This window comes from Megachile rotundata, chromosome 5 (genome assembly GCF_050947335.1).
Source record: "Megachile rotundata isolate GNS110a chromosome 5, iyMegRotu1, whole genome shotgun sequence".
In the NCBI taxonomy this organism is placed as follows: Eukaryota; Metazoa; Arthropoda; class Insecta; order Hymenoptera; family Megachilidae; genus Megachile; species Megachile rotundata.
In genome coordinates this window covers 7,424,629-7,447,646 of record NC_134987.1, presented here as the reverse complement: position 1 = coordinate 7,447,646, position 23,018 = coordinate 7,424,629, and the positions used below count along the sequence as shown (strand labels likewise).

Below are 23,018 nucleotides of genomic sequence, written 5' to 3'. Positions count from 1 at the left end.
CGCGGTAATAAATAATGGCGGATAAACCAAACTTGTTGCCACGTGTTACCAATTTGCTGCATATAATATCAAGCTGATGGATACTTTAATCCAATTAGTACCGATTATTTTAACGGCGCACAATTAAAGAAACGCCGAATTAGTTTATTCGCGATTATATCATTGCCAGAAAAATAGAAATTCGTTTAGCCTGATACTCGACAAACGTAATTGGCAAAGTTCGATAACTTTATCCCACCTATTCGTATAAATAATGAGACAACTTTTCAAATTATGACAGAGAAACGTGACGCGGTACAATTGGTTAATGCGTAATTTATGAAAATGCGCGACTTTAATCGGAGGAAAAATAAACGGGGAGATGGGCGAATTAAAACGGTAATTTGTATCTGCGATTTATATACGAAAAATTCTATTATTATGTATGAGATCAAATAAAAATTACGTATGTAATTTTAACATTGTACTTTTAACATTTTAGCATTGTTCTTATTTTATCATTTGGCATAACATTTTAAGACAACTTTAATATTTTAGTATATCTTTGATAATTTAACTGTTAAATTTTAACATAGTAGTCTTGAAATTTTAACATGAGCAGTGTAGCAAAAAGTGGAATAAGTAAAGAATAATAGCATAATGAAGTAAGATAAAAGAGGTTAGAATCTCCGTGTCGGCCATGACACCTATTTACGACACGTAAAAAATATCAAAAGTTCTCCTTCTTGCGTTAACAAGTTAAATTTTGAATTCAGCGCCGATGACATTTATAATCAACCCGTCAAAGTGACAATGAGTACGAACAGTTATAACTAAGTAGTTAAATCCTGAAATCTCTGAACCTTGAATTAAAAAGCAGTGATAAAATTTTAGGTCAAACTCGACTATCAGTCGATTATATAACACAGTGGTGTTAGTCTGTAAAGTGACATTATTACCTAGTCCTAACAGCCTCGTAATAGTATTAATACAGTGGTTATAGCAATAAAATCATAGCGACACATCGAGCGAAGACAACAACAGAATGGACGAATTATCTCGTATTCGGAACCTGGTAATTCCTTGTTTCGCGCTATTCATGGTGTTGGGAAATCAAGTGGCTTGCGAAAGGATATTAATAATAGCCCAAGCGCCGTTCTACAGCCATGTGTCTGTGATACGAGAGCTTAGTTTAGCTCTGAATAAACGAGGCCATGAAATAGTGATGGTAACGCCGCATCCAACGAAGAATCTGCCGGCCAACTACACCGAAATCGATTTCAGCTCTAGTTTGAAGATGCCAGAGCTATTAAGCGTGCTTTCGAGACTGTTTGGTTATCAGGCTGCCACGAGGCTGGAGTCGTATCTTGTTATATATGATTACCTGCAGATTTATACGAAATACTTTTACGAGCATCCGGATATAAAAAGGATCTACGCGGAGGACAGCAAGGAGAGATTCGATTTGGTGATCGCGGAACATGTGCTGACTCATGGGATCTGCTTTATTGCTCACAAATTAAAAGCTCCTCTGATCAGTAAGCGAAATACACGTTTGGTACAAAATGGACTTTGGTACAAAATTTTTAATAAATTTGTTCTTTTAGCTATATTATCTGTGGAGATCAATTTGGTGCACCATCATATACTAGGCAACCATCTTTTACCGTCTCATCCCTCAAACTGGGAATTTCACGATAGTACAGGACTGGAAGTGCCGTTTTGGGTTAGAGTAAAAAATTTTGTGCATGCACTGCTCTTGGTTCGACAGTGGTATTATTATGAGACGGGAAGCATCTATGATATCGTGAAAGAATATCTGGGGAGTAACATACCCTCTCCCTTTGATGTGCTGAAGAATATAAGCCTGATTTTGGTTAATTATGACCCGGTGCTCACTTATGCCAGACCGATGCCATTCAATTTTGTTGGATACAGTAATTGGACTGTTGTGGACAACCCTCCGCCTTTGCCAAAGGTATTTTATATTTGCGGTACTTCATATTTAAGGGTGGGTTTAATGGGAATTGTTGGGGGATTAAGGTTTGATGACCTTGATTTATGGTACATGTTGTCAAGGTCAAGGAAAGGCGACTTCGAGATTCGGTCCTTTGGAAATTTGGCGATTTAAGCATTTGAGGATTTGAGGGTTTCAGGACTTGCAAATTTGGGGATATCGAGGTTTGGATTCTTGGAAATTTTGGGTTTAGCGATTTAGGGATTTGAAGGGTTGAGAATTTAGAAATTTGGGGGTTTCGAGATTCGATCCTTTGGAAATTTTGGCATTTGGGGATTTGGGGATTCGAAAGGTTGCGAATTTAGAAATTTGAGGACTTCGAGATTCGGTCCTTTGGAAATTTTGGGATTTAGGCATTTGAGGATTTAACGATTTGAGGACTTGGAAATTTGGGGATTTCGAGATTTGGATTTTAGGAAATTTTGGGATTTGGTGATTTGAAGATTTCAGAACGTGGAAATTTGGGAATTTCCAGATTCGACCCTTTGGAAATTTTGGCATTTGGAGATTTGGTGATTTGAAAGTTTGAGAAAGTAGAAATTTGGGGGTTTCGAGATTCGATCCTTTGGAAATTTTGGAATTTAGGGATTAGGGGATTTGGAGGTTTGAGAATTTAGATATTTGGGAATTTCGAGATTCGGTCATTGGAAAATTTTCGAATTTAGAGATTTGAGGATTTGAAGGTTTGGGAACTTAGAAATTTGAAGATTTCGAAATTCGGTCGTTTGGAAATTTTGAGGTTTTGAGATTTGAGAATTTGAAGGTTTGAGAACTTTGAAACTACAGGATTTCGAGATTTGATTTTTTGAAAATTTGGAATTTGGATATTTGAGAATTCGAAAGTTTCAAAACTTAAAAATTGAGAGATTTCGAGATTTGATTTTTTGTAATTATAGAAAGTCGTACCTTAAGAAATTTGGGTCTTTAAGGATTTGGGAACTTGAGGCCCTCGAAAGTTAGAGTTTTAAAAATTTTTTAATTTAGGAACTTAATGATTCAGTCTTTATGAAATCTAGGTATTTGAATATTCTAGGAATTTAGAAGTTTAGAAAAATTTTGAATCAGGAAATGAATGACCGCTGATTAAACTGTGAGTTAAAATTAAAATGTCCATCCTCAACAAGCAATGCAAAGCATTCCGCAACCGCCAAAGAACCTTGTTTCGTAATAATTATCCTCCATAATCAAGAAATAATTAGCTCTTTTTATCATTTTCGTTAATATAATGCACCGTGAGCTCTGACGTATCTTCAAGCGATTAAAAATACTTTGATCACAGTGAAACATTCAGCACGAAGCATAATTTTAATTATTCGCATTTCAATTCAAGCTTTCCGCTACTTCGCATAATAATTACAATAAAACATCAACGTTATTTAAAATTTTCTTTTCGATGATTTCGGTTAAACACTGTTGTTAAATTCGCGATATCTGATGAATTTCTGATGTAACAAGGAATATATAATCTAGTTATCGCCTTGCAGGATATACTTGAATTTCTGGGAACAGCGTCCGAAGGTTTCATTTACATGAATCTTGGATCCACTATTAATTCCACGATGCTGCCTGCTAAGACCCTGACAGCAATTTCCAATGTCTTTTCTCGATTACCCTACAAGATCATATGGAAATTCGAAACAAATTTACCGAAAAAAAGTGGGAACATCTTCATCAGAGATTGGATTCCTCAGCAGAGTGTTTTGGGTAAAAATATATCCGCCATTTTATTCTAACTTTAATTCCTTCTTCCATTTTAAAGCTGTCATCTCCAACTTTAATACATCTCTAATTTTATTGCGTTCTTTCTTGAATTTTAATCCAACTCAAATTTTAATACACCTCGAATTTTAATAAAAAAATTATTAACATACATTAACATACCAAAAATTATTTAAGAAAAATGAAAGAATATTTAAACCCAATATTTTAAGCTAGTAATTCGGACTGTTAATTCTGAAATAATTGAAATAATTACAGCCCACAAGAATATCAAACTGTTCATTTATCAAGGAGGGTTGCAAAGCACGGAAGAAACTATACATTATGGCGTACCGATCATAGGAATACCGTTAATATTTGATCAACTGTACAGAATCAAGAAACTTATGTCGTTAGGAGTTGGTAGAATGCTCGATTTTACCGAGCTCGACGAGGAAACCTTCCAGGAGGCTGTTATCGATGTACTCAATAACAAAAGGTAGTTTAACCATGTTTCACCCATTAATAATTACACGGATTTACTTGGAACCGTGTACCCTGTGTGTGTCTTTAGAAATTTGTGTCCTATATCGCACTTGTGTTTGCTTGAATTCAATTTTGCTGGCATTGTTGCATTAATATTCTTGGAATAGTATTAATAAAAATTATGGGTCAATTTCATTGAAGTAATTAAGGTTATTGGGTGACGTTTAAGGATTTTGGGGATTTGGCAATTTGGGGATTTAGGCATTTGGAATTTGGAATTTTGGAATTTTGGGATTTTGGGATTTGGGGATTTGGGGATTTGGGGATTTAGGGATTTGGGGATTTGGGGATTTGGGGATTTGGGGATTTAGGAGTTTGAGGAATTGGGCATTTGATGGTTTGGGGATTTGGGGATTTGAGAGTTGGTGACTTCGAGATTTGGGGATTTGGAGAATAAGCTAATTTCAAGATTTGGGAATTTGAAGAACTGGTGACTTCGAGATTTGGGGTTTGGATATTTGTATATTTGAAGGTCTAGGGACTTAGGGATTTAGGGGTTGTAAATTTGGAAATCTAAGGATTTGGGACTGATTGCGAATTTGGAGATTTCAGAAATTCGGAATTTAGAGACTTAGATATTTTTACGAATTTGGGGATCTAGGGATTTGGGGACGTGGATGTTTGGGGCTGTGGGAATTGGAGGATATAGGGATTTGGAGATGTAGGGATTTGGGGATGTAGGAATGAAGATATGTAGATATTTGGGGATGCAGGTATTTGGAGATGTAGAGACTTGGGGATTTAGGAATTTGAAGATGTAGGGATTTGGAGATGCAAGAACTTCACGATGTAGGGATTTGGGGATGCAAAAATTTGAAAATGTAGGTATTAATGGAGTAAGGACTTGGAGACCTACTTTGAAAACATAGGAATTTGGGGATCTAGAAATGTGGGAGTATAGGAATTTAAACAGCTAGCATTTTGTTGATATACAAATTGAAAGATACAGTCTGAAGACCTGAGTATTTATGAATTTATGAACTTGAGAATTTTTGGATTCTTAAATTCAGTACCTTCACACTCACAATTTATTTCTAATAATACTACATCTAGTATTACTACAACTTTACAATAGTACTACATGGTATTACTAACTAGTAATACTAGTAATACAACTTTACAATAATACTACATGTGGTCTTGCTAACTAGTAATACTATAACCTCCTAATACTTTGACTATCAACACCTTATAATTTATCAAACAGTATCATATATTGTGCCTCATTTGCAGGTATAAAACAAAGATGTTAGAATTAAGACATCTCGCAAAAGATAAACCTTATAACAGTAAAGACCGCGCAATATGGTGGGTGGAATACGTGTTACGTCACAAAGGAGCGCCACATCTTCGGTTCAGTGGAGCAGATGACCCGTGGTACCAGCGATACGATATGGACATCGTCGCATTTCTTTCGATAATGTTCTTTATCGTAACAGTAATATGTATAATAACTCTTCTTCGGACTTTACAATGGTGCTTCAGATATTACAAGTCGTACGAGTCGAAACATCCTTCATCTGATCAAAAGAGAAGCAAAATAGAGTAGCACGTATATATTAAACACACGTGTGACTTTTATATGTATGCACAAAAAGATACGAAATTGAATTCGTAATCGCTAAATGCATGTATCTATTCGAATATATGAATTTTCAATCCCGCTTTTACATTCTATTATGCAAATATGTGATAAGAGTTACATTTTCATGTTATCATTTGGAACATGTGAAGATTAACTCTTTTGTAACATGTATTGTAAAATTAATGTAATTGGTACAGTGATTGGGAATAAAATAAAGAACTTTAGCGAAATAATTTTTTAAAAATTGAAATCCCAAATATGCAACATTCATCGATAAAGTTTTGGACTAATAAAAAAATTAAAGATCAATGTTATATAAAAATTGAGCTGACAATAGTTCTGGTCTGGGAAATACACTTTAGGAATATCAACAAGCGTTCCTATTTATTTTTTCATGACATAAAACGATGCGATTTTATGGCGTTCCATTCGAACGAAACCACTGGTCAACAAAAATGTTTTATTTAGAGAACGTCCTTCGTGATAAATGCGAAGAAAAACAATGCTCTCAAATTAAACCAACATTATTGCATCAAGATATAAATCGAAGCTACAATAATAAAACAATACCGTTTCATTTAATTCAATACCAGGTTATCTTGTAACATTAACATTAAATAACAGCAATACAAACGTACAAATTAAAATACAGAAAAAGCTCTTCAGAAAATGAGAAAACGCAGAAAAAGGTACTCGAAAGATGAAGAACACGAGTGAAGTAAAGACGCGTGTGCTTCTGGCGTTTCATGTCAGAGAAGTTTCGTCTTTGCCTTAACGACGTTTCTCGATGCATTATGCAAGGGTGGCAAAACCCGACGAGGGCGAGACAGGGATACCACCCTCTTTCATCTCCAAAGCTGCTGCATCTCTGTCTGTCGATTGCTGAAACGATTCGCTTCATCTCCGTTCACGGAGAAAGTTGTTTCACTACTCGCTGTCTCACCCTTATCTGATGATACATACATAGTGATTCAAATTGTCGATAGCTTAGGATCAAACGGTTATTCCTAATTTTCTAGTAGAACCATCGGTACTAGGAAGCAGCTTCTGTCTGTAGAATTCTTACTTGTTAAATAATTAATCATTTTGAATGTAATATCAATGGAGAATATTAGTAATTATCATTGTATAGTGTTTTAAAGGTAGGTGTTATAATTGCGACTATTCATTTTGGAGTAAATGCACGTACAGTGTTGTTACGTCATTTGCTGGGTGTTCCCAGGTGTTGGAAACCTAGAAGTTTAATTACTGCTGCTGACATTTTTTCGCATTAAATTAGCACGCGTTATATCGCCGCAAGCTGATTTTACTATGCGTTGATATTATTTCGCATTGTATCAGCGCGCGTTATATCGCCACAAGCTGATTTCCCACGCGTTGACATTGTGACGCGTTATATCGTCACAAGCTGATTTCCTACGCGTTGACATTGTTTCGCGTTATATCACCACGCGTTATATCGCCACAAGCTGATTTCCCACGCGTTGACATTGTGACGCGTTATATCGCCACAAGCTGATTTCCTACGCGTTGGCATTGTATCGCGTTATATCACCACGCGTTATATCGCCACAAACTGATTTCCTACGCGTTGACATTGTGACACGTTATATCGCCGAAAACTGATTTCTCACGCGTTGACATTGTATCGCGTTATATCACCACGCGTTATATCGCCACAAGCTGATTTCCTACGCGTAGGCATTGTTTCGCGTTATATCACCACGCGTTATATCGCCAGACGTTATATCGCCGTGAGTTGATTTCCTACGCATTGGAATTGTGTCGCGTTATATCACCACGCATTGTTTCGCCACCAGTTGGTTTCACTATACGTTCATATTATTTCACGTTATATCACCAGTGGCGATAATATAACTTGAGGAGATATGACTAAAATATATAAAAGCCTCTGAGTAAATTATATAACATACTAATTTACACATTAATTCTACACTTTCGTGTGAATTTTCCATTCTAAAAACGTCAAACGTGATTTTTCTAACAATCAACTTCATAAAACGATAAACATCAAACTTTTTACGAAAGTGAAATTTTTATTCAGAACGATTATTCCCAGACTATGACTGACAGATTAGAAAAAGTAGTTTTATAGTCAACTTTATATATTTCGTGCGGTGACTAATCAATCATAGATAGGAATCGCCGGAATTAGGGTCATCGTCGCCTTGGAACGCGCTCAATTCACGAAATAATTTCACCACGGTTCGCTACGTATGTTTGCGCATAAATCGAGTTGCGTGGTCGATTGGCCGAGCTTGACACGTGTCGCGTGTCACACGTTTCACGCATATTGCACCGCTCGAAGGCATTCGATGCAGTCAGCTGCATTCTGTGCAACCCGATTGGCGCGACAAGCAACGCGTTAGTATGCATTTTTGATCGAACGCTCGAGCACGTTGCCTTCACGACCTGATTTATCGCATAAACATTATACGAACTCCCATAGAAATTAACTATTTGTACCGTTTAATCCTCTTTGGTTAATCCGATTTTTGAGATGATCAATTCTGGATGAGTACTTGAAAATTCATTTCGAGGGGAACGGAAAGCGGGGCCATGTTAGATTATGATTACCTTTAATAATTAGTGAGAAATTTAGTATTTTGGTATTATGTGGTTTGGTATTTTGGAAGTTGAGAAGTTTAAGATTTATAGGTTTACGGATTTTTAAGGTTTGAAATTAACAAATTTTGGAGTTACTAAATTTCCAAATTTCGAAATCTCAAATTTTCCAAATTCCAAATTTCCCAAATATCAAATCTCCCAAGTTCCAAATCGCGCAAGTTCCAAATCTCGCAAGTTTCAAATCTCGCAAGCTTCCAATCTCCCAAGTTCCAAATCTCCCAAGCTTCCAATCTCCCAAGTTCCAAATCTCCCAAGTTCCATATCTCCCAAGTTCCAAATCTCCCAAGTTCTAAATCTCCCAAGTTCCAAATCTCCCAAGTTTCAAATCTCCTAAGTTCCAAGTCTCCCAAGTTCTAGATCTCACAAGTTCCAAATCTCCCAAGTTCCAAACCTCCCAAGTTCCAAATCTCCCAAGTTCCAACTCTCTCAAGTTCCAAATCCCCCAATTTTCAAATCTCTCAAGTTCCAAATCTCCCAAGTTCCAACTCTCCCAAGTTCCAACTCTCCCAAGTTCCAACTTTCCCAAGTTCCCAATCTTCCAATTTCCAAATCTCCCAAGTTCCAACTCTCCCAAGTTTCTAATCTCTCAAGTTCCAAATCTCCCAAGCTTCCAATCTCCCAAGTTCCAAATCTCCCAAATTCCAAATCTCCCAAGTTCCAACTCTCTCAAGTTCCAAATCCCCCAATTTTCAAATCTCTCAAGTTCCAAATCTCCCAAGTTCCAACTCTCCCAAGTTCCAACTCTCCCAAGTTCCAACTTTCCCAAGTTCCCAATCTTCCAATTTCCAAATCTCCCAAGTTCCAACTCTCCCAAGTTTCTAATCTCTCAAGTTCCAAATCTCCCAAGCTTCCAATCTCCCAAGTTCCAAATCTCCCAAATTCCAAATCTCCCAAGTTCCAAATCTCCCAAGTTCCAAATCTCCCAAGTTCCAACTCTCCCAAGTTCCAACTCTCCCAAGTTCCAACTCTCCCAAGTTCCCAATCTTCCAATTTCCAAATCTTCCAAGTTTCAACTCTCCCAAGTTTCTAATTTCTCAAGTTCCCAATCTACCAAGTTCCAAATCTCCCAAATCCCGAATTCTTCTATTTTCCAATAAAAATTTGAACCACTCAAAAACTCCACATTCTCTACAATAAACTAAAGGTCCAATAATTGCATTGTTCTTCCAAAATATAAATGCCTCCATATGGTATAAATATTTGCTAATGGACGGTAATTCGTGAATTCGTTGATCTGTTTGTTCCGGATAGCCATTTTGCATTAAGAATATTAATGAAACGCTCATGTAGTCATTTTCAGGATGCTTTAATTTTCAAATTGATGTGCCATAAATGCTATTTTGTGGCGCTTTTATGTCATCAAATCGTGTCAGACCTTTATGTTTTATAATTAACCATTTAATACGCGCCAGCGTAATAGAATTCTATTGTTTATTACAACTGACGGCCAGTCATTCTGTATTAACAACGGTAATGAAACGCTTATGTAACCATTTTCGCTAAATTTTAGTGTTCAAAATGGGTACTAAAAACCATCATTTTATGCTAATTTTACTTTATCAAATTATTGATAGTGTAATGATTTAATGGTTTATAGTTTGCCTATCGAACAGCTATAAATATTAGACTTAAGACTTATTGCAAATCAAATTATTGAATTGTTGCAGAACTTCAAATATTCTGTAACATTAGCTTCATAATAAAATAATATAATTTTATACCATTGTCAATTGCACTATGTAATATTATTTTTAAGATCGCGTGACAGGATTCATTTTAAAATATATACAATTGTTAATTACATGACACGAGAAACCAAAAGCGTGACGTGTGTGATTCTGTTACCGAATATTTAATTAGCGTAGAAACGTATAAAGCATTACAAACAACATATATCTGGCTCAAACAGATTCTCTTTGTGGATTGGTTAATAAAATATGAAACGGGAGTGATATACACGGTATTAAGGTAATTCAAACAGCTTTAAATGAGCGATTAACATTAGCAGCGTTAACAGAGAGGCCATTATACTTTCCATTGACGGTCGAGCCAAGCTAAATGTATTTCCTACAAATTGGATCGCTTCGTTTGTTTATAGGGGGAACAAATGTTTTACCGTAGCCACAGTAAATTGTTTACTCGTCCGAATAGCCGTAGCATACGCTTTTAATTTACACGGTTGCGGTGTCATCAAAATGCTCTCTCGCGAGCCGCGGTTGCCTGTGATAAACGATTATGGACCTCGAAAGAAATTAAATTTCTTAAAACAGAATAATACCGTCGTACAAATTAAAACGCGAAGAACTTGTCGAAAGTATGAACGAAATTCGAAACGGGTAGAAAACGTATTTAACTATTTCCGTGTAAAACGTATTTCCCGCGGTAAATTGCAGTAATTGGTTCTGTCGGTTCTCTATGTATTTCCTTATATAATATCTCTTCGTACCCATTTCAAACGGATGCCAATCTCTCCAATCTCAATCTAACATTTCGAACTACCAAAATCCAACCGGCTCAACCTATTTACATATCCGAAACTTGCACTCCCAGAATCTGTTTCAGACGCTCGTCTATCAATCCCTGTTCTAAGCAAGCGATTATCTCAAGCAGACTGGGTGGATACGTTTCCCCTATCAAAACCTTGTACAACGTTTGCTCTCGAAACATAAGATTTACCATCTACACGAATCCCACAAACAGCTCACGCAAGTATTTTATGCCAAAATACTTGGCCGAAACGAGTCTTATCGCAGTACCTCGTTGCTACGTCGTTACTGCTAACTTTACTATACAACTGAAGAACAACGGAGGCATTAAAAAATATATGGACAAGTTTAATAAAGGAACGAAATTAGAAAGGTAGCATTTGCAAATGTGACAAATTAACACTGTGTGTAATATCTGGGGACATTGAAGATCGTGCTTTATTGCCACGCGTTGAATTACTATGCGTTGATATCTCTACGCGTTGTAATACCACGTGTTGGTGTCCTTACGCATTGTATCACCACGCGTTGTATCACTACGCGATATATTGCCTCGCGTTATATCGCCATGCGTTGAATTATTATGCGTTGATATCTCTACACGTTGTAATACCACGTGTTGGTGGCCTTACGCATTATATCACCACGCGTTATATCGCCACGCGTTATATCGCCATGCGTTGAATTATTATGCGTTGATATCTCTACGCGTTGTAATACCACGTGTTGGTGTCCTTACGCATTGTATCACCACGCGTTGTATCACTACGCGATATATTGCCTCGCGTTATATCGCCATGCGTTGAATTACTATGCTTTGATATCTCTACACGTTGTAATACCACGTGTTGGTATCCTTACGCATTATATCACCACGCGTTATATCACCACGTGTTGGTATCCTTACGCATTATATCACCTCTACGCGTTATACTACCTTGTTTTGGTACCGTTACGCGCTGTATCGTTGCACGCTATATCGCCACGCGTTATATCGCCATGCGTTGAATTACTATGCGTTGATATCCCTACGCGTTGTAATACCACGTGTTGGTATCCTTACGCATTGTATCACCACGCGTTGTATCACTACGCGATATATTGCCTCGCGTTATATCGCCATGCGTTGGAATCTCTACGCGTTATACTACCTTGTTTTGGCACCGTTACGCGCTGTATCGTTGCACGCTATATCGCCACGCGTTATATCGCCATGCATTGAATTACTTCGCGTTATATCGCCATGCGTTGAATTACTATGCGTTGGTATATCTACGCGTTGGTGTCATTACACATTGTGACATTACTCGTTATATCGTCGCGCGTTATATAGCCCTGCATTATATCGCTACACGTTATATCACCACACGCTAAATTACCTCGCGCTAATATCTCTACGTATCATATCACATGCTAATATCGTTACGCTCTGTATTATTGTACGTTACATCCCTTCACGTTATATTGCCGTTTATTAAACTACTACCCGTCAATATAACTACCAGTCGTAACACCATGCGTTATACTTTAAAGTTACATTCACCACTGAATCACCACATATACTGTTACAGCACATATTTCTACTCGTTATATCGCCATGCGTATACAATTACTAGCAGTATGCATCATAACGCATTGTATCGCCATGTTATCACCACGCATTCTATCGCCACTCGTAGAACGGTCACAGAAATATTTGCAGCAAAATATAAATGCAATGAAAACCATAGTGTTTACGGGCAACCGTACCATTTTGCGCGTCGCATACACATAGATGCAACTATAACGTGCACGGAGATATAAAACCGCGTGAAATTGTCGGTCCCCTGACGGAAATAGTGTACCCCTCGCTTCCGGAATTTGGGACGTTTTGCGATGTTCATTATTCAACAGCGGTCGCACTTAAACGAGACCGACCATGCTCCCCACGATATATGCGTTTGTGCCGGAAATGTTTGTTGTTTTTCGTCTACGTTGTAACTGTAACGCGCCCTGTAACGCGTGCTTAAATGTGTTCTTTCTTGAATTTCGAAATACACGGTGGACTTTTGGTGTCAAATATTCTGTAAGATGTTTTGGGAAGCTTTTCTACTTCCTTTAATTTATTTATAAATTTACTACGGTGACCATTGGGTGCTTTGCAAATTGAGTTGTATTAATCAGTTACAAGGGAAGCAAATGAAAAGAACTTTTAAGGACAATTCTGATACAATTATTTGTACTAGATTAAAAGATATATTAGATCTAATTAACTACTTGTTTAATATTGACAGACTGAAATGTCCTTAATGATCTACATTACGTGTCTACAAACGTCAGCTTTTGCTGCGATAATCAATATGCTAACGTATGCTACCCTATGTACACATGTGATCACATATGTCTGACTATATGCAACTATTTCCACTGTGTAAATTTTATTAACACAAGGCAACTTTTATAATGACATCCAAGACATCGCGTGCTAGACTACAATCATTAAATTGTTTATTCACATTTATCTGCCAAGAAGTTTTGCAATTACCATAAAATGTGCCTTCGAGCACAACATAAAAATGCAACCATTCATCCAATTATTTTATCTGTTTATCTGCAAACCGGATAATTGTTTGCTCATCTGTTCGAAAAATAACTAATGACTCTAACCGATAGCGACTGTAACCGAAAAACAGATATGATTTGTTATCGCGACTTGCAGTTTCATGGCGCTCTCGGTTGGTCTCCGGCGACACAAAACACGAGGATAGAATTGTGCGGGAGACTTAAAACGGTCTCGTGAAATCCGAGTCAGTTTAAAACGAAGATGGTAAAATAATTTAGAGCTGCTGGAACCGGCGTTTGTCGCTGGATTCTACTTTCGAACAGCATAATTCACGATGTACGGATTTACAGCAGCGAAGGCAGCGAAAAGAAGTGTCCGAAAGTTGCGCAGAAAATGGGAGTCCACGGTAACGGATTAAGGTAAAGTTCGTATAACGTTGGCAGTAAGATGGAACCTAAGAGATTATCCTCTTTATGAAAACAAATGTTCAGCGCACGAGCAAATTCGGAAAGTAGACCAATTTAAATTGCTCCCTCGAACAGTCCTACTTACTTATCGCTCGAAAATTTCAACCTTTGAACAATCTTGCTGTTGGTTGTCCACGCAATCGGTTGTTTTTGAAGGAAATGACGTTTATTCCGCAGCTGTTAATTTATGAAGTTGCGTCAAGTGAGAACGTTTCAATTGCAAATAAATTAAGCGCTCTTCGAACACCCTACTGCTTCAAACATTTTCATAAAATAACTGATTCGTTTCGTCAATCGAGAGGTCCGCCAGCATTGTTTCGTCAAATTTTTTAATTAAATAGCGTTTTCGAAACTCGAGGGGTAAGTTTCGAAACCGGTGAACCATTATCGAGATGTTCTCGACGGAGCAAAGAGCACCCTCCGTTCAGGCACCAGGTTCGAAACAAATTATCGCTCGGATACTTCATTTTATAAAACGTAATCCTCGTTGATTGCAATTAACCCTCGGCTATTTTATCACGTCCACAGAATTGAGGTAGAATTTTATCATTATTTGTGGAATGATTGTCGAAGATTAGATAGTCAGATTATTGTTGTAAGGAATTTCGGAAATTATTATGGAAACTAGTTTTATGGATGTTTTATGGATGACGACTTTTGACGATGGATTGTAGTTTAGGTGTTTGAGTTAGATTGTTGGATACAAATATCTCCAAATTCTAGATTTCTAGGTCCGTAAGTTCGTAGGTCGGTAGATCCGTAGATACCTAGATCCATGGATCCTTAGATCTGTAGATCTCCAGATCCAAGTAACCCCAGATCGCAGTGTCCCCAAACCCCAATAATCTCCCATACCAATGCATCCCAATATACCCCAGATCCTAGTATCCCAAGTTCCCAATATTCCTAGACCCCCCATCCAACTATCCATAAATTCTACTACCCCAAAATCCCCAAATTCCCAAATTCTAAAATCCAAACCTTCGTAACCTAAAAATTCCAAACTCCAAACCTTCATAACCTAAAAATTCCAAAACCTACACCCCTCAATATAAAACAAAAAAATTTCCCACTCCAAAAGTCGTAAAGTCGAGAAATAGTTTTAAGTAGAGAAAATTGCATCGAAATCCATAATGTCCGTGGCAGATGTTCAAGTTCGAAGAGCCGGAACGTAACACCGTGAAATGGTGGCGAAATTGGCTGGTTGACAGACAGGCATCCAGCCAGGATCTCTTCAATCGGGATCTCTATTCTCATCGTGGACTCTTGTTTTCAATCTACGGTTTACAAGTTACACGCTGACGATGCCGAATGTCTGTGTCAGGGGTCGAAGCATCGGGAATCGGCACACGAAACGCAAACCTTGATTATTCCGGTGGTTACTTCGCCGAGTTTCCCAATCACTTACGAAGCTGGATTACCCGTCCTCGGTTCATAGCTGAGCAAACCACCCTCATATTGTCGTAATGCGTCCGTACGTGGGCTTGAGAGCATGGTCGAGATGATCGAATCGATTTTTGTTTGGGAACAGGCTAAGCGGTCAAACCGTCCTCGTAATCAAAATACTTTAACGCGAATGGCGGCCATATTTGACGGCTTCCAATTTATGAAAGAATGAACTGTTACTGTAATTAATTAGATCTATGGAGAACAAGATTACTATCCATTAGAAGTTTCAAAGTGAAAAGATGTTAAACGTTAATAAATAATTTATCCTGACATATTTGAATACGCAGGAAGTTCACTCCGTGAAAGGGTAAATTTTTCACGAGTAACGAGGTTACGTTTCAGTAGAAGACCCTAGGGTTACAACAGAGGCGAGCGACACGATACAGGCACGATGGTGTGTTCTTTTTCATTCCTTTCTGCTGTCGGTGTTTACCAGAGCCCGACAATTTTAATGAATTAATTTAACCCGACAATGACAGCCATGGGAAATAACCGTACGCTGTGCGACGCGATACGGACGCGAACGTTTTCGATCCTGTAGCTGGATTCCGGGTCGAATGCTGGGTCCAGCGACGATCCGGTGTCACGATTCTCGATGGGAAAAGCGGCAAATGGAAAAGTTTGAAAAAATATGAGAGCACCGGCAACGGTTTTAACGAGCCGCGTAGCTAATCGCCGATGGCGCCATTGTGTCCAATTCTCGGTTATTACGGTAGGCAGAAATGTGAACGTTGCACGGTGATACATCAAACGTAATTTACCGCCGTGTATTATGCTAGGGCGGTGACGTTAATGGCTGTCGCAGCGGTGAAGTTAATTAAATTTTATTACAAATAATATCACGCAATATTACGCAGACACACGGCAGATATTTTAGTTCGCGACGGACCTCCAGGAATTTGTCGCGGCCATGTTGAAAATTGTCCTCCAAAGATCTCCATGAATTACTATAATCTGCTCCAATAATATAAAGAATTTTCTAAAAACGAACATTATTCAATGGTAATTTATTTATATGGCTAATAATGGACTCAATGGTGAATGGTAGATTCAATTGTGGCTACATGCAGTAGTAAATTAGTTCAACGACGACCATGTTTAATAATAAACTGCTTCAACAGAGACCATGTCTATAATAGCAAATTAACACAATAGTGACCACAGCTAATAGTAAACTGACTCACTAGTAAATATGTCTAATAGTATATGGCGCTGAGAATTTGTATAAATATGTATAAATGTATAAATATGTATAAATATGTCTAAACTAGCCTAACAACAAATACATCTGAATATGATTAAATATATCTAAATATCTCCAACACTAAATATGCATAAATACGTCTAAACAAGTCTAACAACAAAAATATTTAAATATGATTAAATATACCTAAATATGCCCAACAGTAAACATGTATAAATATATCTAAACAAGTCTAACAATAAATATACCTTCAATACAACTAAATACATCTAAATATATCCAACAGTAAATATTCCCTATATCAAACTAACCTAAAACAAATCACCTCCCAAAAACACGTTACACTCAACATCTATCGATTCGAAAGAACATGTCCAAACAACCTCACTTAAATTTATTAGACACTTTAATAACGAGGAAGACAGACTTCACGCAATGCTGGAAGAATCAAGTAGAAGCTGGAAGGGAAACGAGAGGAATGGCGAATCCAAATTGCGACACAAAGCTCCAGGCGCAATCAGGTTCACCGTAATCCTCGCGCCTTCGAGAACTTCGGTACAATCGTAGCAGCCAATTATGTATCCGATGTGTCTTGCATTTCTGTCGCTGCAAATTGCTGTGTTTCTGCGTTCACTGCCAAGAACCTACGACTACGTGAGCGCAACGATTATCTGATAAGCTTTTCCAGTTCAAGTACTCCTACTTATCGCTGTTTTTTACTGCGCGAGTACGCGGGCATTGATTGCTCGATACGTTATCAGAGAAAATTCTATACTTCAGAATCTTGACGAAATTTTTTTCTGATTTTGAGTTTTCTTCTTTGGCGAATTTTAGATTTAGGAACTCTTTATTCGTCAAGAATTTTAAATTTTAAAACTCTTTAATTTTTCGGGGATTTTTGAATTTTTTAATGTTTTGAATTTTTACAAATAGCAAATCTCTAAATTCCCAAATCCTTGAATTTTCAAATCTCTAAATTCCCAAATCCCTAATTTTCCAAATTTCTAAATTCCCAAATCCCTAAGTTTCCAAATCTCTAAATTTCCAAATCCCTCAATTTCCAAATCTCTAAATTCTCAAATCCTTGAATTTCCAAAACTCTAAATTTCCAAATCCCTAAATTCCCAAATCCCTAAGTTCCCAAATCCTTCAATTTCCAAATTTCTAAATTCCCAAATCCCTAATTTTCCAAATTTCCAAATTCCCAAATCCCTAAGTTTCCAAATCTCTAAATTCCCAAATCCCTCAATTTCCAAATCTCTAAATTCCCAAATCCTTGAATTTCCAAGTCTCTAAATTCCCAAATCCCTAAATTCCCAAATCCCTAAATTCCCAAATCCCTAAATTCCCAATTCCCTAAATTCCCAAATCCCTAACTTCCCAAATCCCTAAGTTCCCAAATCCCTGAATTTCCAAATTTCTAAATTCCCAAATCCCTAAATTCCCAAATTTCCAAATCTCTAAATTCCCAAATCCTTGAATTTCCAAATCCCTAAATTCCCAAATCCCTAACTTCCCAAATACCTAACTTCCCAAATCCCTGAATTTCCAAATTTCTAAATTCCCAAATCCCTAAGTTTCCAAATCTCTAAATTCCCAAATCCCTAACTTCCCAAATCCCTAAGTTCCCAAATCCCTAAGTTCCCAAATCCCTGAATTTCCAAATTTCTAAATTCCCAAATCCCTAATTTTCCAAATTTCTAAATTCCCAAATCCCTAAGTCTCCAAATCCCTAAATTCCCAAATCCCTAAATTCCCAAATTCCCAAATTCCTAAATTCCCAAATCCCTAAATTTCCAAATCCCTAAATTCCCAAATCCCTAAGTTCCCAAATCCCTAAGTTCCCAAATCCCTAAGTTCCCAAATCCCTGAATTTCCAAATTTCTAAATTCCCAAATCCCTAATTTTCCAAATTTCCAAATTCCCAAATCCCTAAGTTTCCAAGTCCCTCAATTTCCAAATCTCTAAATTCCCAAATCCCTAAATTCTCAAATCTCTAAATTCCCAAATCCCTAAATACCCAAATCCCTCAATTTCCAAATCCCCAAATTCCCAAATCCTTAAATACCAAAATTCCCCGACTCCCCAAGTGTTAAATTTTCACGTACAATGTTTCCAATGATAACAACACTCTAAGGGCACATGCGAGTGTCGTACAAAATTTCAACGCTGCGGTCGGCGACGATTTATCGACGGTAAAAAATCGTGCCGCCGGAAACGGGAAGATGGTCCAAATACGTCTGGTAACGCGGTTCTTTTTTCTTCGACCGTGTTGCAGCACGGAAAGTGTAATTTCGTGATGAACATGGTCGAAAATACGCTACTAGCCGCGAGATGATTGAGCGTGGGTGAAAAGGCCCGTAATTGAAGGAGAAGCGAACGAGCAATCAGTGGTCATTTCCTTCGGTTCGTTTTTCATTAAACTTTACTGTCGTTGAATATAGATTCGCCCCACGATATTTCTCTCTGCTATTTCCTGCGATTTACACATTTTCTTCTGCAATATTAACGCATTTTGAATTTACCTGCTCGAGTGCAGATATCGCTTGTTTTGATTGTTGGGGAAAAATGCGGAGAGTTCGATAACGATTGTCTATTATTTTTAACGTTCTCTTGTGTTTTTTGCACTTGTCTCTTCGTTAGATTAATACATTTTATTATTAGTGGGAGAAAAATATTTTCATTGACAAATCTTATAAGCGAGTATATGAGAGGGAGCTAATTTTGAATAATTTTTAAGTTGGAAAATTTGAAATTTGGGAGACTGGAAAGTTGGAAAATGTATAATTTGGAAGACTAGAAAATTTAGGATTTGAATGCTTGAAAAATTGGAAAATTTAGAATTTGAAAGCTTGAAAAATTGGAAAATTTAGAATTTGGAAGCTTGACAAATTGTAAAATTTAGGATTTGGAAGCTTGAAAAATTGTAAAATTTAGAATTTGGAAGCTTGACAAATTGTAAAATTTAGAATTTGGAAGAGTGGAAATGTGGAAAAATTATAATTTGGATAATTGCAAAATTTAGAATTTGGAAGAGTAGAAACGTGGAAAAGTTATAATTTGGAAAATTGCAAAATTTAGAATTTGAAAGCTTGAAATGTGAAAATAATTTACAATAAACGGAACCGAATACATTCAACAAAGACAAAAATAAACTAAATAGACCAAAAAGAAGCAGCAAGAAAAAGATGAAACAGAAGGTACAAGTGCGAAAAAAGAAAGAAGAGGTAGAAAGCAAGTGACGGTGGTTTGAACGCCAGGTCGAAGAATTCTTTCAGGATGGGGCTCGTTAGTCCTTTCACGGCAGACTTACGGTTACCGTGCTTGCTCCCACCTCGGTCACACATCATGGCTCGAAAAGGAAACGAACCAACCCCACGAAACCGTTCTCTTTTCCTTCCGTTCGAATCTCGCTGCCAATCTCTTTGTCGTCGAGCTCTCGCTTCGAGCTATTGGAAAATTTCTGACGATCGACGCCTCCACTTTCTCTCTCTTTCTTCGTCTTTGTTAGAACGCGATACGATGGCTTCGATACAGCGGTTTCAAGGTTGGAACTTGCCGACGTTGTTTGTATAAACATTTCAATGTTTGTGACACAAAATTTTTTTGTGGGACAAGGTTGGAGGAAGCGAAAAATTGGGAGGATGAAATTATTGGCAAATTGTCTGTAAATATATCTACACATACTATAGATATACTGTACACGTAATTGAAGTATGTTACAGTTAAATATATTTGTAATAGCTAGTTGAAGTATCTATACTTCTCTTGGTACACCTTGTAATAAATGTTCGTGTGCTACATATAATATATTCATTTGCAATAGACTATTGGTGACAATCATCATAGTTTCTTTTATAATGTAGAAAGAGCATTTTCGTTGTTTAGTTTTATGTTATCACATGGTGTAAAAATAGCAAGTATATCTGTACCCATATTATCAGAATAACAGAGCTGTACTCATGTCGATCAGAATGACATACCAAAACAAAATCTTGATATCATCATTATCATCCTACCCAATGAACTGCAATCTTACCCATCTCTCCTGTCCAAAATATTAACACAAATAAATTGAACCACTGAAAAACAAATCTTCAGGAAAATCCTCCACTACAGACAAAAGTCTGCAGTCTCAAAGATTCGTTTTGTATAAAGTATATAATAAAATCTGTCGATAAAGTGTATAATATACTCCATCGACAGAATTTCAAAACTTCCTCTCCCTTCATCACTTCGACAAATGACATTCATCGGGAAAATAAGATGGTTTAAGAACGATCACGCAAGTGAAGAAGTTCTGAAACTCGAGCGTCTCGACAGTTCGCCTCGCGACATATTCAATCAGGATATCGAGTCTGTCGAGTTTTCGCGTACCCGAACAAGCATCTGCTTTTGGACGGGGTGGGAAGTTCAAAGCGGGCACAAGGACCGGCACAGGCTGCGAAGGACACGTATCTTACGCGAGATCGGCGAAAATCCTGCGATAAGGGGTTGCGGGAACGTTGGACCGGCTGGGAACAGGGTTGCACCGGCAGAGATTTGATTTATATGTTAATCGCCAGTCGGCAAGTGCGCAGTCTGCCGTGGTACTCTTTCGTCCCGTCGTAACAATCCTCGAAATATGCCGTATAAGTAGACACGGTGCCGTCTGGACTGCATATTGGAAGATGTTACAGAGCTTGTCATAATTTAATATAGTCATTTTTGTTCTTTACGTTTCTGTCAATTTTTTGGATATTTGTCTTCATTGAACCGCTGTTGACTTAAACCTTTGTGGAGGTAACTTGAGATCACAGAAATTTAAATGTGAACGATTATATGAAAAATGATGATTTTATATTTAATGATGTTTTATGATTTATACGATGTTTAGGGTAGGGTTTGATTTTGATAAACTTGATACGTTCGTGTTTGCAGTTAAGTATCGGTTAATATCAAACTGCTTCGATGACACGTCAGTGGGCGTTGTACAAGTTCAATGTCGTAATAACGTATCACTCGTGACAACATTATATACTAATCAATGTGTTCGACGTATACATATATATATATATGTCAATATAGAACCTTACTTCATGAAAATTTTTCTTCAGACATTTTATTAATTTTTGCATTACATTTACATTACATTTGTATTACAGTTGAGAAACAAGTTAAGAAACAATCACTAATGTACAACAGTAATGTATACTAATGTATAACACATTTAACAACATCTGTATTTTATGTATACTTCGTATATTTTGCATCCCTCGAACTTAACCTAAATTCCTATAAATTCTTCTGAACTACACGTGGTAAAACTGGTCACTTAGTTTCACCACAAGCAAAATTTGAACAAGAATTTCCATTAGAAAAGAATGCGAGTTATGAGGAAGCGAAAAACCCGTACGAGAAAGTGGTTCGGAAACTAATTAACGACGCATCTGCTACGTAAATGGAATTTCAGTCGCGAAAACTATAAGACTCTTCGATCCATCTTCAACGATTCTTTGGATCAAAAGTTTAGCAGCGTGGAAATTTATCGAGCAAGAAGACAATCTTCGTTGACTAATTTCGATCAGTTGTCGATATGGATAAAAAGTCGATCAGTGACTCATAATTGTTTAATTTGCAAAAAACAACCAGACATATTTGTTGCTGACCTAAATCTTCTTTTCTTAACATCGACCCATTTCTTCTAAGTGCGATACAATCAATCACGCGAGCAATAGATTAAGAGATAATGTGAAAAATCCTGATAGTGGGGTGTCGATAGATAAAAGAAAAAAGAAGGAAATGATACGTCACCTTAATCGGTAGCTTGCAACATATGTTCAACACGAGATATAAACAGGATTTATCACGGTTTGATGTAATTAGAAGTCTTGTCTCGAGTGGGAAACTCCTAATTTTACTAAAAATGTCGAGTAGTTGTTTAGTACTATTATTGAACATCTCATATGATATATTTATTGCCTTTATGTGGTACTCTCATTATATTGCCTTTATATGATAGTCTCATTATATTGCCAACGACAGAGTTATACATATTTCAAATTCCTGATATTAATATTGCTTTTGATTTTAAATTTTCAAACCAACATTTTAAATTTGGAAGTTCACAACATTCAATGCAAAAGCTTCCAAACTTAAAAAATTAAAGAATTTCAAAACTCGAGCCAATATAAAAAGAATTGTTCAGAAATATTCAAAAGTTCATACTCGCGAAAGGAAATTTTTTATAACCTTAAAAAACAAAAAAATGTGTTCGCTGAAAACACAAAGCGTATACAGAGCGTAGTAATTAAAAAGATAAAAGATGAAATGGTGACACGTACACAAAGGCTTGTTCGTTCGATTTCAAAAATCCGCGAAGTTGAAAAAACGTGAAAAACATTGCAGTAATTCGTA

The 23,018-nt window shown here is 37.0% G+C and overlaps 1 protein-coding gene across 1 annotated transcript; it reads left to right on the top strand.

Annotated features, from left to right (window-relative positions):
- Positions 1-921: 921 nt before the first annotated feature.
- Positions 922-6,368, top strand: LOC100875798 (UDP-glucosyltransferase 2-like). Its single transcript, XM_003705415.2, has 5 exons — positions 922-1,517; positions 1,587-1,957; positions 3,481-3,700; positions 3,974-4,193; positions 5,474-6,368. The coding sequence occupies exons 1-5, from the start codon at positions 1,025-1,027 to the stop codon at positions 5,787-5,789; spliced, it is 1,620 nt and encodes a 539-aa protein (XP_003705463.2). The 5' UTR covers positions 922-1,024; the 3' UTR covers positions 5,790-6,368.
- Positions 6,369-23,018: the final 16,650 nt, after the last annotated feature.